The 15,180-nt window shown below is 41.6% G+C and overlaps 1 protein-coding gene across 1 annotated transcript; it reads left to right on the plus strand.

Moving 5' to 3' along the window:
- The first annotated feature begins 2,815 nt into the window (after positions 1-2,815).
- CHMP2B (charged multivesicular body protein 2B) lies at positions 2,816-13,718 on the plus strand. Its single transcript, XM_036387357.2, has 6 exons — positions 2,816-2,944; positions 5,792-5,883; positions 8,821-9,015; positions 11,240-11,342; positions 12,292-12,398; positions 12,523-13,718. The coding sequence occupies exons 1-6, from the start codon at positions 2,911-2,913 to the stop codon at positions 12,634-12,636; spliced, it is 645 nt and encodes a 214-aa protein (XP_036243250.1). The 5' UTR covers positions 2,816-2,910; the 3' UTR covers positions 12,637-13,718.
- Positions 13,719-15,180: the final 1,462 nt, after the last annotated feature.

Below are 15,180 nucleotides of genomic sequence, written 5' to 3' on the forward strand. Positions count from 1 at the left end.
CCTCTGTAATTTTCAAGTTAACCACTTCATTCTTCACTATACACAGCCTCATTTAATTTCCTTATATCTGCAGAGCAGGAATTAGACAGGCCCAGAATAGATCAAACAGTGCTGAATTTGGATCATTATCCACAAAGTATCCCAAGACAGTCTGCCTTGGCTGTCAGTGAAAGTTCACTTGCAATATTTTACTCACACTAGAAAAGGAGACAGGGAAGACTGGCAACCTTCATTAGACCAGAAATCTTAAAACTATTTAAAGCATGACCTCAAGAACTTCTTCAAGGCTCACACATCTGAAAGCTCACCTCTCCTTTTTTCTCTCAAGAACATAGATTTTTTTTTCAAATCAGACACTTTATCTACTATTCTAGAGAGCAGTACCTGAAAACACCAATTTTTCTGGGTCTCTTCATAGCAGCCATTTCCTCTAACTACCTAAACATGCTTAGATTTAAGCAGCCTGAACCTCATCACCTAGTTTAAATTAACTATGTGCTTAAATACTCCAGTGCCCTGGTGCCAGAATAGCTTATCTATACCTCTAAAAACAAACCCTCCCTCCTGTTTTTTTCTAAGCACAACTCTGGAACACTGAACACTAGCTTTAATCTGGTTGTCACCCATTCACTTTTCATATTTTGACTTGTTCTCATTTTTAAATTAATACAGGATATTGTATCCTCCTGCTAAACCAGTTGTTGTGTCCCAGTTTCACTCTAAAGCCAACAAACAGGAAACACAGAGTCTCTGCTTTGGTTTGCTAGAGATATTTGCATATAGTCATTGAGGAAAGGTTATTTATTCCATCTGATTGATTTTTAAAATTTATCTGTAGCATAAAGAACTAAGGGGTTTTTTTTTTACATTTTGATTGGTGATTAGATCCTGAACCAAGTCACAATCTAAAAGAAACACTGATATTTAAGCATTAATAATTTAAAGGATAAATTGGAGGGCTTTTCTTATCTCTACTATCAATACATACAACAGCATTCCAACATTCAGGCTTACAACACAGAAAAGTAAGTCTTGGCAAGCAATAGCTCAGACATACTGTATTTATTGCAATCATGAAGCCTATTATGGACATCTTTGTTTATCTCATCACAAGTAAACATTCATGAAGAAATATTACAGAAAAAAGCATTTCTGGTCTCATAGCTAATTAGCACAATTTAAGAGTACCCTGTAGTTAAGCTGCCCAGCCTCTCTCTCAAGGAAAGTGGGGATCTGAATCTAAATTACAAGTGCTCTCCTCCCCCTCATCTGTGCATTTTCAAAACCAGGATTTCAGTCCTGCTTACTAACCCATGTCTCACTGACCTAACAAAGAGTACAGACATGCAGGAATAAACTTCTAAAGTGTATTTTATTTAACTTGCCTCATAGAGAAACACCAGATTTCCACAGTATTGATGCCATCACACATGGTCTGGATTTCAGCCTGGTACCGTCAGTGAAAAATAACTAAAGGGACACATGCAAAACAATGAAAACTTGCTATTTGCAACAAAACAGTGTTTTCAGAAAATCAAGGAATACTGACAGGACACACATAGTCTGTTCCTTCCCATGTCCACATACATCCTTACACTGCTATTACAATATTCTAATAGATTGTTTCTCCATGCAAGGTTATAAAAGTGTGGTTTATTAGGGTACTGCAACCATAAACTTACGATTGTTTCTCAGGCTGAATTTATATCTAGCCATCAAAATGCATTACTACATTCCAGTCACTTCTTTTTTTCCTTGCACATTAACATAATCATCCCCAACACTTCAAAGTAAGGGAAGTTATATCTAGCTGGCATTCAAACCTACAGCTCTGTCTTTTTTAATAAAGGCCCTCTTTCTATTTTCTAAGGGCATGATGCATATGTAGGCAATCACCAATGATGAAACCACAGCTACGTTATAAACTACCTTATTAAAAATTAAGGATTGTAATTACATATTGAAACCAAGAAAATTATTGTTCCTTTTTCCAAGGAAAAGGAACAATAATATATTCTTGTGCACAGTGGTGCTTGTGACCCTCAGACAAAGGCATATCCAAGAAAACTAAAGTATAATCAGCTCTCTAGACTCAGCAATGGCTTGGGGTGAGGGCCGGGATGCTCCTGAACAGAAAATCCCAAACCCCACGGTTCATCTGTCATGGAGAGGCAGCGACCCCACTGCCTAATTGAGTGTTTAATTGTGTGTTTAATTGTGTGTTTAATTGTTTAACTGTGCCCAAATCCCTCCAGGTGCCCACGCACCAGGTTTCCTTCTAGAAGCTCTCTGAATTACCATAGTATCCGTGTACACATGATCTAGATTTCAGCCAGTGAAAAATAACTAAAGGGGCACATGAAAAACAGTGAAAACTTGCTATTTCCAACGAGACCGGTGTTTTCACAAAACCAAGCGGCGAGCCCGGAGAGCACCACGCTGCCGAATTAACTTTTGATATGTTTTCATTTTAATCTTTAGAGATTGTAAGAAGTAAATTACTCTCTTTAGAGAGTCCAAGAAGAGAACCCAAGGCACGGAGCGGGGAGCCGGGACATCCCCGCCCGTCCTGGCTCGCCCTCAGGACGGCCGGGCCGGTCCCGCAGCGCCTCTCCCGCCGCTTGGGGTGCCCAAACCAGGGCGGACAGACAGAAAAACGCCACCGAGAGGAAGAGAAGCGGTGCCCGCAGCCGCTCCCCGGCCCATGCCAGCCGCGCCTCCCGGGGCCAGCCCGGCCGCCCGCAGCGTGGGCGGGCGCAGCGCGGAGCCCCGGCCCGGCCCGGCCCCCGCCCGCCCCTCGGCGCCGGGAGGCGGAGCCGGGCGGGCGATCGCGGCCCGGCCGCTTCCTGGTCACCGGAGCAGGAGGCGACAGGAGCGCGCCGAGGCGGCTGCGGGGGTCCGGCTGCCGCCATGGCCTCGCTCTTCAAGAAGAAGACCGTGGACGGTGAGTGGGCGACCGGGGAGGCCCCGCCGCGCCCCCGGCAGCGGCCGCCCCCAGCCCCCGCACGGCCCCGGGCGCAGGGCTGGTCCCGGCCGGGGCTCCGGGGCAGCGGGAGCCCGGCGGGGATCGCGGCCTCGGGCCGCGCGTCCCGGCAGGGAGCGGAGCAGGAGCGGAGGCCCCGGCCCGCCCGCCGTGACTCACCGGCGGCGCTCGGGGAGAGCCCCCGGGCCGGGCCGGCCCTGGCACAGCGCGGCGGGGGATTCCTGGCGCTCCGGGAGGGGTGGGAGCCGGGCCCGGCCATCCCGGGCCGTGGGTGAGGCAGGAGGAGGAGGAGCGGCATCGCTCGGTGGCGGCGAGGGACACAAAACAGGCCCGGCAGGAGTTGCTGGGGCCCAGGGGGAGCCGGGACGCGAGCGGTGCCGTGTGAGGGAGCCACGTCCAGGCTGCGGGAGCCGCCGCCGCCCGGCCCTGGGCTCCGCGCCGCTGTGCGAACAACTTGGTTCTTTGTGGCCAGGCTGGTACCAAAACGCTTAAACTTCAGCAGGAACAACCATCCTCAAATAAAGCCCCAAAGGACGGCTTAGCTGCCAGCAGGCCGCTGGGCGATGCTCGGCTCTCCACGTTGTCGTGCCCAGGGCTGGCGAGCCCCAGGTTTGGCTCTCTGGTGTGTTGGGTGCCCCGTGTCAGAGCTGGTGGTGGGTTGGCGTTTGAAAAGAGCTCGCAAAAAATGACGCTGCACATCAACCAATTGTGTGTCACAGCAGGGAACACGCACAGGTCCCACCTGGCTCTTCCCATTTTAGATGTGGCGCCTGAGAGGGAAGAAGGGGACTTGGCATTAAGCTGCCATGACCAAGGAAGGATTGCAGGAGCCAGGTCAAGCCCTGCCGGATGTCTCTTGTCCAGCCTGTTTTAAGGAATGCTTCCTCCTTGCCCTGGTGTGTGTGACGACAGTGTGACACACAGGAGTGGCTAATGGCATAGGACTTTATCTCAGAATAACCTGTCGTATTCTGTCTGCTCTAGCAGCTGGGAATTCTCCTCAGTTATCAGAAACAAACAAGAACCAAGTTCTCATCTTGGCCTTCACTTCTAAAAACAAATTAAACAGTCTGTAACTGCAGATAATTGTTTTCAGTTTATTGCCATCCTTAGCTGAAGCCACTGTGGGGGATCAGAAACTACAGAAATAAGCATTCTGCTTACCCTTATTGTCTCCTAAGTACTATTCTAAGTTTGCTATCACCTTGAAGTTCCTACCTCTCAGCTCACTATACTAAGGTTTTTTTAAAACTAGTGTATTTAGGAAAGCCAGTCTTGTATGTAGCTATTAAGCTTTTTCTTTCAATTTACCAAGTGCAGCTGTGCAAGTAATATACATTTATCTATCTTCAAAATTACTTGCCTGTAGCATTTTCAGAATTATTTTCTCTGCTGTTTTGCCAGTGTGAAGAATGCAGTTATATGCCATGCCATCTTTCAGTTCGTAGTTATTGTCCACTGAAAAGTCTGCATCTCTCCCAAGGATGCTTTTTCTGTAGTACTCACAGCAGTAGTAGCATTGTAAAAACAGGTGTCATTTTCACATCTTTTTTTTTTTATTATATATTTCTTTGCCCAAGAACTGGGCAATCTCCAGCAAGGTTGGAAAAGGAAATGTATATTCTGTCTTTAAAATGCCACTAAAGGTTTGGGATGTTTTTTTCTGCTACAAACCTATTAACATCAATATAATTTCAGCAATGGATGTTTTACAGTATTTCTGACTTTGGGAATGAAGAATGCCAAGGCTTCTCGCTGTTTGTAGAAAAATTGCCTCAAACCTTAAAAAATGAAAGGGTGGCCTGTGATTCTACAATTTACCCTTCTAAAGAAAATTTATGTGACAGTCTGCTCCTTTCAGACTCCCACCCGAAGTGCAGGCACAGGAGTAGCTGAATCTCTCCTCCATAGTAACTGCTTCCCCTACGTGGGTCAGAGCATGCTGAGTCACACGCAGGCCGTCCTGCTCTGCCTTTGCCTGGGTGAATCACACCCAAGCACGTGCTCTAAATCCTATCAAAACTTAGTTGCAGCTAGCATGATTGATGCCTAGACTGTAAATAATACTTGCTTTAATAAGAGGATGTTATCAGTATATAATTTTTAATAGCGCAGTGCACACAACTCCTATGAAGGATGCTAGGTTTCACCTGACAGACCGTGTTCAAGCTTTGCTCACTCTGTCAGTTGTCAGTAAACTGAAATTTGTTGTAAAGGCCTCCACTTTACTACCTTACTATTCTTAAGCATCTCCTGATTGAAAAGTTTCAAACGCTGTTGCTTTATGGACTGATTTGAAGAAGGGCTACACAGATGTGGAGGAGAGGAAGCTCCCCCAGAGCAGAATAAGGACAGAGAAGAGCAGGATCCAGGACTTGCAGCTGGGATTATTGTCACTGTTTTATGGAGCTGGGAGCTCCTCACCTGATCTGAAATCTCATAATTCAAGGCTCCTTCAGCTGCCCTACCTGTTGCAGTCAGGCCTGGCTTGGGGAAAAGCAGTGGGATTGCTGAGTTAGTGCTGGCCTTGCAGCAAAGTGTGTGTACAGATGTCTTACTGAGGGGTTAAGGCTCTTGCCGTGGTTATAGTGCAAAGTAACATCCTAGTTAAAGGTAAAAACAGCTTTGTTTTTAGCAGGATACAGCCCACACTGCTGACACAATGATGATGTACACACCAAATGGTATTTTGCTAATATTTTCTGTATCTGAAATGTTGACACTTCACTCTGCATGTCTGCAGGGTGCTTAGCAGGTGTTTATGGAGTGTTGAGAAACTTTGCCCAGCTATCAATGTTTTCTTTCCAGATATAATAAAGGAGCAAAATCGAGAGTTAAGAGGTACACAGAGGGCTATAAGCAGAGATAGAGCAGCACTTGAAAAACAGGAAAAACAACTGGTAAGTATGACAGGGAGCTTTATTTTGCTCTTTAAAACGCACACATGCAATAAAAAACTTGCAAGATTTTAGAGATACCAGTCAATGCATAATAATGAAATACTGAAAAGACAGTTGTCTTCCCCTTTTCATTTCTCAGTTAAAATTGTGTTGGAAAATACTTACTGTCTAAAAGTGATTCTCAGCCTTTGTCATAGGAAAATCCTGAAACAATGTGTTTAGATAAAATAACCACTTTGGGTTTTCCCTACAATTCCCAGCATTCTCTGTCCTTCAGAAGGTTTTTGTTTCAAAACGTTTGTAAATCACTTGTCTTGTGGTGGAAAAATTAAAAGTAGAAGTGCTATCACGTGTTACCATGACTGTCCAGTGGGAGAGAGTACTGGAAAACCACAGGATACCATGAGTACCCCTAGAGTTGTTAATTTCATTCAGACAGAACTTCCCTAAAATTAGCTGATAATAGTAGGACTGTTTGCCTAAATTAAGATGTATTCAGAACTTAACATGTGTGAGCTTTCAAGTACTCAGTGGCTGAATGCTGCACCTGTGTGGCACTATAAGAGGAGAAATGGATGTGCCAGATGGTGGGGTTTGATGCATGAAGAATGCTCACACTGTGGGAAAAGCTGTGCGAATCCAGCTCGTTCCAGCAGCTATTGAGGTGGTGCTGGTGGTTCATGGCAGCAGGTTGCATGAATACCAAGAGCTGGGAATAATAAACTAAAAGATCAGAGAAACTGTTTCTGAAAGCCTTGGACATGTAAAATATAGTAGGTTGCTCATAAATAAGGCATTTTTTCCAGTATGAAATATTCCAAATATGGAAATAACCTTAATTTTAGTGGCTATTCAGGCTGAAGTGTTGATTATTTACCACACTAAGTGGTTTCAGAAATGTTGGATTTCTGAGAAGAAGAAAGGAGTAGTGAAATATGTCTTGAAAAAGTTAAAATTTGCTGCTGGAATGAGAGTAGCAATGGACAATAAATATTCATTTTCAGTGTCAAATCAGGTGAAGAAGGATCAGGGGCTTATCAGTCAATCTCGAAACATTTCATTATGTGCTTTCTCTAGAGAGACCTTTTTTTCCCTCCCTTAATTTTAAGGTACTACTCTGACAAAACCAAGTTATGCAGTTATATTATTTCTACAGCTAAAAATACCTTAATGTATGCAGACAGTTCTGTTTCAGTTCAGTAACCTGATATAAATGTACAAATTTTATTTTTTTTTTCCCAGAAGAACATGACTGACTTCAATAAGCTTGCCCCAGACCTCTCAAAAGCAGATAATGTACACCAAATTGACCCAAATTATTTTTAATTAGGAATAAAATAATCTGTTTGATTGATAGGGTTTGATTTCTGCAGGTGGATTATCTGCAGTGATTTAGCAATGGTTTATATTTTGCTTTGAAAAAAAACAGGTTATAAAAGCTATGTAGGTCTTTCAACTTACTCAGAAAATCCCTATTTTCAAACATTTGCTGTTAAAATATGGGGTGCAGACTAATCCCTCCAACCTTCACAATACTTTAGATACAAAAGAAAAAAAAGGAAATAATATTCTGGTGATATTATAGGAATTTTTGTGGCTTCTGTGAACTACTTTCAAGGAGCACAGCTTTACTTCTATTTCAGGCCTCTAAGGTTTGAACAGTCTCATGCTGCTTCATTGCCACTCTGTACCTTCCTGGGTTAAAAATAGTGTGTATGACACACCCTTTAGGAACTGTGACTCTGCAGAGGGGATTTTGTGCCAGAGCCATCTCTGGAATAAACTTAACTGTGAACTTTTCTGGTAGTCAGGGTAATGCAGTGGGCCAGTTTACATCTGCCTTTAGAGTTGACTGTTCTGCTTGTCCTGGGGGCTAGAATTTATCTTTTCATACCTTCTTAGAAGTGCAGTTTTCTTTTCACTAGATTACCAGTGCACATCAAGTGAAGCAACTGCATACCTATAGCAGGCATATTATCCTGAAAAATCCAGGAGAAAGCTGGTCTTCAAAAGCTGCTTTTACTTAATGGTAAAAACCAAAATGGACATGTACAGGAAACTGAGCCACTGTGGCAAGACCTGCTTAAAAAGGCTGTAAAGGAAAAAGTTGTTGCAATTTTTACATTACCAAGTTACAAATCAGAAGGCACACTTTGAAGAATCCCAGCTGACAAGATTATTTGTGCCAGGCTTTTTCCTGGTACCTCTGGGCTAAACAGATTGTTATTTCTCTTTGAATTGACAGATTGGGGTTTGGTTTTCTAAGACAGAAGTGTCTTTCTTACAGCATAAGCACATGTTAAATTATGCTATTTTTATTATGATTTAAGTCCAGCTAAATTATAAGGGTGAAGAGCCTATAATTATTGATCATCTAACTTTACTGGTCATCTAATTAACATCATTATTGGTCATCTAACTTTATCTACTTCTTCCCCAAAAAGGCTCTGAGGTTCTCTTGAGGCTGAAAAAAAGTTGAAAAGAAATCTCAATTTCTTACATGAGTGATGTTGTTTGATTGCAAGAAATCAAACTTGATTAGAGTCATGGCACCAGTAGTTGACTAGACATCATAATTCCTTCAGTTTTTGGGGCTTTTTTTGAAGGGTGGCTGCTTATCCAGACATGGAATTGAACGTGCACAGTAGAAGTGAATGTGACATCATGCAGAAATTGCAGTCTTTGGGGGAACTGTGTGCTACCACACTATAATTCAGTCTCATTGAGTTTTTTCCTTGTGGTCAGATCATACCAGCATGACATTGATTCTGCTAAACAGCCTTGTTAAAAAAGCAAGGAGCTATTTATATAATTTAAGTGTCTTAAAAGATTCAAGAGGATAGCTAATTTTGAATTTAATTATTAGCGGTAAGGCTTAATTATAGTCTTTGCGTGAATGGAAATTCTGTGGAATCAATCTCACACCTTTTTTCACAGGAGCTGGAAATCAAGAAAATGGCTAAAACTGGGAACAAAGAGGCCTGCAAAGTGCTGGCAAAGCAGCTGGTGCAGCTGCGGAAGCAGAAGAACCGAACCTACGCTGTGAGCTCCAAGGTCACTTCCATGTCCACTCAAACCAAGGTCATGAACTCCCAGATGAAGATGGCAGGAGCTATGTCAGCCACAGCAAAAGTAAGGCACCACAAGATATTCTTTTTTATATTCAAATGCAGCATATGGTTGCAAAAATTCTGTTATTCTGGGTAATTTTTGGTAATTGCAGTACTAAAACTCACTTGGGTTTATATTGTTACATTTTTGTTTGGGCAGTCTATCCCTATAGAACCTACATACTTTCTTGGTCTAGACATCTGTCAAACGTTTACATGACCAAAATAAACTAATGCCAGTGAATGAACTCTTTTAGTACATAAAAAAACCCCAAACCCTGCTGCTACATTGCCTTGCCTGTATTTATTGTCACAAGCAGTTTTTACTGGGAAAAAGTAGGGCATGATTTGTCTAGAAATCAAGGCACTGTGTCACAATAGCTTTATGGCTTTTGAAGAAAGTAGGTTATTGCTTTGGATCTAAAATTCCTAAAAAAATCTAATCTGGAGTTTGCTGTCATTCTCTCTGTGCTCTCTCAGGAAAGAGTATTGCATTAAGTTTCCTCCCAGATCTCATCTCATAAAAGAGTGAAAAATCTCAGTTTTCTGAGTTAGGTGTGAACTTTCCCTTATTTCCCTGAATTAATAAAGAGGGATTTGGCTTTTGACAAGGAGGACTGTTCAGCTCAAGGTGCAGGAAGCAGAATTATTATGCATCACTGTAGACCAAGCTGGCCTTTGATCCCAGTCCAAGTTAAATCCAGTTAAACACAGCAATGCAACTTGGTGCAGAAAGGAATTACCACAAAGGCTTGGTGGTCAGGTGCCTTTCAGACACAGCATGAGGGCAGATTCCAGCCAGCCAGTGATACAGAGCTCTGGCTCTGCAGCACATTTACACATTGGACTTGTCTGACTGATCAGGTTCAACACCTAACTCAGTATTCTTACAACAGCACTCATGTGAACAAGTTTGTCTTGCTTTTTAATTATTACGGGGGTGACTTGTTTTTATCTAGGATAGATCTTGGATTAAATTTCTCAAAACCAGAGTCACTGGAGTAGTTATGAAGATTAGGTCAGTAGGAAAAAAAATATATATTTTTAAACAGCAGGCAATTACATGTACAATTTGTGTAACATTATTGGAAAAAAGGTCCAAATTCTTTTGATCAATTTTAAAGTGGACATTTTGCCTTATCGACATGGGAAGCTTAAAGAATCGTTAATCTCATAAAACTATCAGTGAAAAATATATAGGATCAGTTGCCTTAACAAGGCAAATATATATACTTCCAGTATACTTCTTAGCATATATGTTGCTAATTCTGAACATTGTAAAGTCCAGTTAAGTTACCTGATTATTTTTTTCATGCATCTAACCCTTATTTTCTGAAGATATGTAAATAAACTCTCAATCAGTGCAGATATTTTTGACATCCATTTATACCAGCACCTTCCAAGTCCAAAACAACTTCTTAAATTCAAATAATGCAACCATGAGCACAGTCTTTGAAATTCAAGTAACATTAGTATCATAATGCATTATCACCTTGAGAAACTCAGACATGAAGGCAGAAGCCCTTCTGTGAAGCCTGTGGTGGCTTTATACAATCTCTTTTAATTAACCATCTCTTTTATCTTCTCAAAGATGGTTAAATTTTACATTTGAGTTGCTTATTTCTGTATTTAGAATCTGATATCCCACAGTAACTTGCTTTTTAGGAAAGAATGAAGTACCCATAGCAGTGCCCACAAAGGCAGTAAAATGGGTGAAGTATATTTCACTGTCACAGCAAGATCTCCACCCAACACACAGGTGCTCCCTAAACAAGTACTTCCTCAACACTTGGATATTTTCTTTCCAGAGAAAAGTAATTTTTCCATTAAATTATAACACCAAGAAGCAATTTAAGGCCTGTCCTCCAGTGGTGGTTCAAATAAATGGTCCTTTCTGAGTAAGAACCTGCAGCCATTTACTTCTTTAATGTGTGTAGCCTTCAAGTTAGGAAATGTTCTCCATTCTTTTCATTCAGATCAGTTGGATTTTTCCTAATACAAGGCCAGGGGAGGGTCATGGTGCAAGAAGGATGCACACATTTAAGAGTCTGTTTATTAGGACACTAGATATAAATATTTCTTACTAAGTGCAGGCTGTACTATTGCTTTGTCACTTACCTAATGTTCTCATGGGATGTAGAGAGACAAGGAAAGTGAAATTTGGATTAAAGCATTTTTCTTAATGAATGCACTGATATTTACTAATGTCTCATTGTATGATCTAAGAGTTTTTTCCATATTAATAGACAATGCAAGCAGTTAATAAGAAAATGGATCCACAAAAGACACTACAAACTATGCAGAATTTCCAGAAGGAAAACATGAAGATGGACATGACTGAAGAGATGAGTAAGTTCTGCACTGCAGGGGACTGGCTTCTCTTGGCAGGGGACAGCCAGCCTAAAAACACTGATGTTTGAAGTTTATTTCTGTAGTTAATGAGACTGACAGCAAAAATGTAGAGCAAACAAAACAATGTATGTCTGAGGAGGAGTGCTGAGCCTTAGACTTCTTAGAAGGTCTAGGTATTAAATCTAGAATCCATTCCTTCCCATCTTCTGCAAAAGATTCATCATATTTTTAGAAGGAACATTCTGGGGGGAAGAAGGTTTGAGGCCTATTCAAGGCCTTGATGGCATAACTGGTAGGGAGACTTGAGATTATCAGTTTAGATCTAAATTAAGGCAAAATTTCAACTTTCTTCACATGGTGGTTTGCTATGGTTCTGTCTCCTTTTTCTTAAATTAAGCCACCAAAAACTTTTTGGGGAGGCAGCAAGTTCCTTGTTCCTGCCTGTATGTGTTCACTGTCAGCTAATTCCTGGTGTTGCTCACAGTCTTCTCCCCATCCCAATCCCTGCCTTGTTGGTCACATTAAGTAGCATGGACTCAAACCAATGCTGTTGACCAAGATGGAAACACCTCAACTGCACACAAGTTATCTGAGTAGTTAACAATTTTGGCAACATACTTGGAGAAGAGGATTTTTATGAAACTAAAGGTGTTTTGCAGAAATGTTAAAATCTAATATGGGGGGAGATACAGCGGCTGAACTCTTTAGGTGGAACTGAACATTTTTATAAAAACAGCCATGCCTTACCCTGTTGTTGCCCTGGCTGTGCTCACAGGCTTTGCAAGGCAGAGCTAAGGAAGCCTCTCTCACACCCAGGTGCCTTCTGCTGGTATCTCACACCGTGGTATTACTGCTGTGTTCTGGGAGGGTGGAAAGATGGTACTATGTCATTTTAGTCACCTTTTTGCTTAATGCAATCTGGACTTTTTTTTTTCTTTCTTCTAAGTTAATGATACTCTGGATGACATTTTTGATGCCTCTGATGAAGAGGAAGAAACCCAAGATATTGTTAATCAAGTGCTTGACGAGATCGGGATTGAAATCTCTGGCAAGGTATGGCTATTTTTGCAGAGCTCGCGCTTTTTCCCCTGCATTCCATTTTTGAAACACAGTTTACTCTAAAAGTCAGCTTGTCATAAACCTGCATTGTTCTGACTGAACTCGTGTCTCCTTGCAGATGGCCAAAGCTCCCTCAGCTGCCCGAGGTTTGCCCTCTGCGTCGGCCTCGAGCGCCGCCACCATCTCGGACGAGGAGATCGAGCGCCAGCTCAAAGCCTTGGGCGTGGATTGACTGAGCCGGCTCAGAGTCTGCCTGCTGGGGGCTCAGCCCTGCGCACGTGTGCAACGTGCAAATACTCTTTCAATGCAACCGATTTCTGAAGCCTCAGAAATGACAACTTGAAGATGAATTTGCAGAGAAAAGTTCTTGTTTTTTTTATCCATTGCATGGAGTCTTTTTGACTCTGGACTGACCAGGGGTGTAGTTCTAACAATAAATTCACTTACACCCAATCCAGAGCTGTCCTTTGGATTCAAAGTTTTCTTCCATCTCTGTTCCTGATCTGTCTCTAGAACTGGCTGTTCTGTGGCTGGTCATGCCACTTCCTAGGACAGCACCTGTGTAATATTTATCATTTTTACAAAACTATCATTAGAGAAACATTTAGTCTGCCAGCTCTTAGCACAAATGAAACTCCACCTTGGCTCTTAGTTGGAAACTTTTTTTTTCCATGAGAAATAGCTTTGAATGTCTAGATAATTTAGGCAGAAAGAAAAAGCATTTTTATGTATTTCTTCAAAATTCCTTTTGAGCTGATGAAATAATAACTTGTAATTCCTCTTACCAGAAGGGAAGGATACACTCCTTGTGCAGTTAATTTTTCTGGAAGAGGAGTTACATTTGTTAGTAAAATTTGTTGCATGAAAGGCACTGATTGAACTCTATTGTACTGTAACATAGCTGGTTTCAACAGAATTGCTGTGCCTTTATGTATATAAATCTTGTACCTTTGTGATTTTCTTTCAGAAGGAGTCTTTGAAAGGTGAGTAAATTTAATAATTAAGATGGTTTTACAAAATGCTTTGGTGAGACCTCGCTGTACACTTGATGGGACTCAGTGCTGAAGTGGAGAGATGCACTCATTCAGAAATGCAAATTGTGCACTTGAAAAAAGGACATTTGCCTGAAGCAACATTTGTATATATTTTACAGTACTTCTTAATGGAAGATAACTGCATAATTGTATTGTTTGCTAAGATGCAACTGATCACATTGATAAACTAAATCTAAATATTAGTTTTGAGAACAATTTTGGATCATAAATGATAACTACTTGTCTTAACACTATAATAAAAGCATTCTGGTTCTGTGAAGGTTTTTCTATGGTCTCTGAACTGCATCAACACAATTCTAGCTTTAAGCGGAGCATGCATTGTGCTAAGGAATAGGAACTGTTGATACTGGAAATAGGCAAAATGAGAATGCGGTTCCCAGTTGTTATTTTGTGGATGGTGTGATATTCCTCAGCCCTGACACTGCTGGAGATATTTACCCCTCAGTGTTGATTTATTGGTGCTGCTCATTGAGCAGAAACAACAGTCATCTTGGCTTTAAAAAGAGAAAATCGAAATACCTCCGAAAAGCAAAACCAGGAAAACTGGAGGGGAACAAACCTGATAAAGAGACTTTGCTGCTAGGCAAAGTGTAGCAGGAAACCTCAGTGAATCTGCTGCTGTTGCACCATCTACTGTTTAGGACTGAAGTCAGCAAAGAGAACTCATAGGAGAGCCTTCCTCAGGTTTCAGGCCTAGAATTGCAGGTGTTCTTTCTCTTTCAAAGAAATAATGCAAAACTGAACCTGTCAGGTAGTGGGTAGGAATGTGTAAGTTAATATATTGCATATATCCAATATGGGGTGATTTTTTTTTTTACAAGTTATTTTGTAAAAATCTAATAAAAGGCTTTTTATCCCACAATGACTTTGTCCTCTGTAGGGTTAGTCTTACACATCTGTCTCTTACTGGGCTTTCTTTGTGAGCTCTGATAAATATTCCTTTGACTAGCTTTGATAAAGCACAAAATCATATTTATTGTAGTTGCTTATGGGCCTTTAATTTAATACTCAGCAAAGATTTGTTCAAGTTTGCATTCCCTTGTCTGGAACCTCATGCCCAAGTACTGCTCTGTGGTGCTGAAAGAGAAATCATAATGTGAACACAGGGATAAAATGTAAGTGGTTGGTTGTAGTTTGGTTGAACACCAAGGCTTGTGCCCTTTCTGAATGAGGTGTGCAGTTGATTTTTAAGAACTGTCAAAATTGGGCTTAATTCCATAATGAATTCTTTCCTCTGGGTCTTTGAGGAACAGGAAGAAAGGTATTGCTTTTTTGGTGACATTATAACTGCTGACCTAGTGCTGGTGTCAGTATCAATCCTGTGGTTTAAGTTACCTTTTCAATCCTGTAACTCTAACCTGTGTAAAGATCTTTGGGTAGCAGGGTGAGAAATGCTGTAGGTTTGCAGGCTTGTTATGTGCCTGCAACTATGGTCAGTATGTTGGATCAGGCTAAAAAATTGCACCCCCTGCTTAGATACAAATTCCTTTTAAATCACATTGAGTGATAAAAAAAAAACCAGTGAAACCACTCAATCCTTACCCTCCTTTATCCTTGCTAACACCTAAATAGGAACTGGATCTGAGTCTCCATCTGGGAGCAATGACACAGTTGTGCACACACCTAAAAATGGCTCTACCCAGAGCCCTACTCCTCAAGTGCCCAGCAATTCCCAGGGGAGCAACGAGAACACGATGAGCACCAATGATGCTTCCTCCCTT

The sequence above is a fragment of the Molothrus ater genome, chromosome 2 (assembly GCF_012460135.2).
Source record: "Molothrus ater isolate BHLD 08-10-18 breed brown headed cowbird chromosome 2, BPBGC_Mater_1.1, whole genome shotgun sequence".
Lineage (NCBI taxonomy): Eukaryota > Metazoa > Chordata > Aves > Passeriformes > Icteridae > Molothrus > Molothrus ater.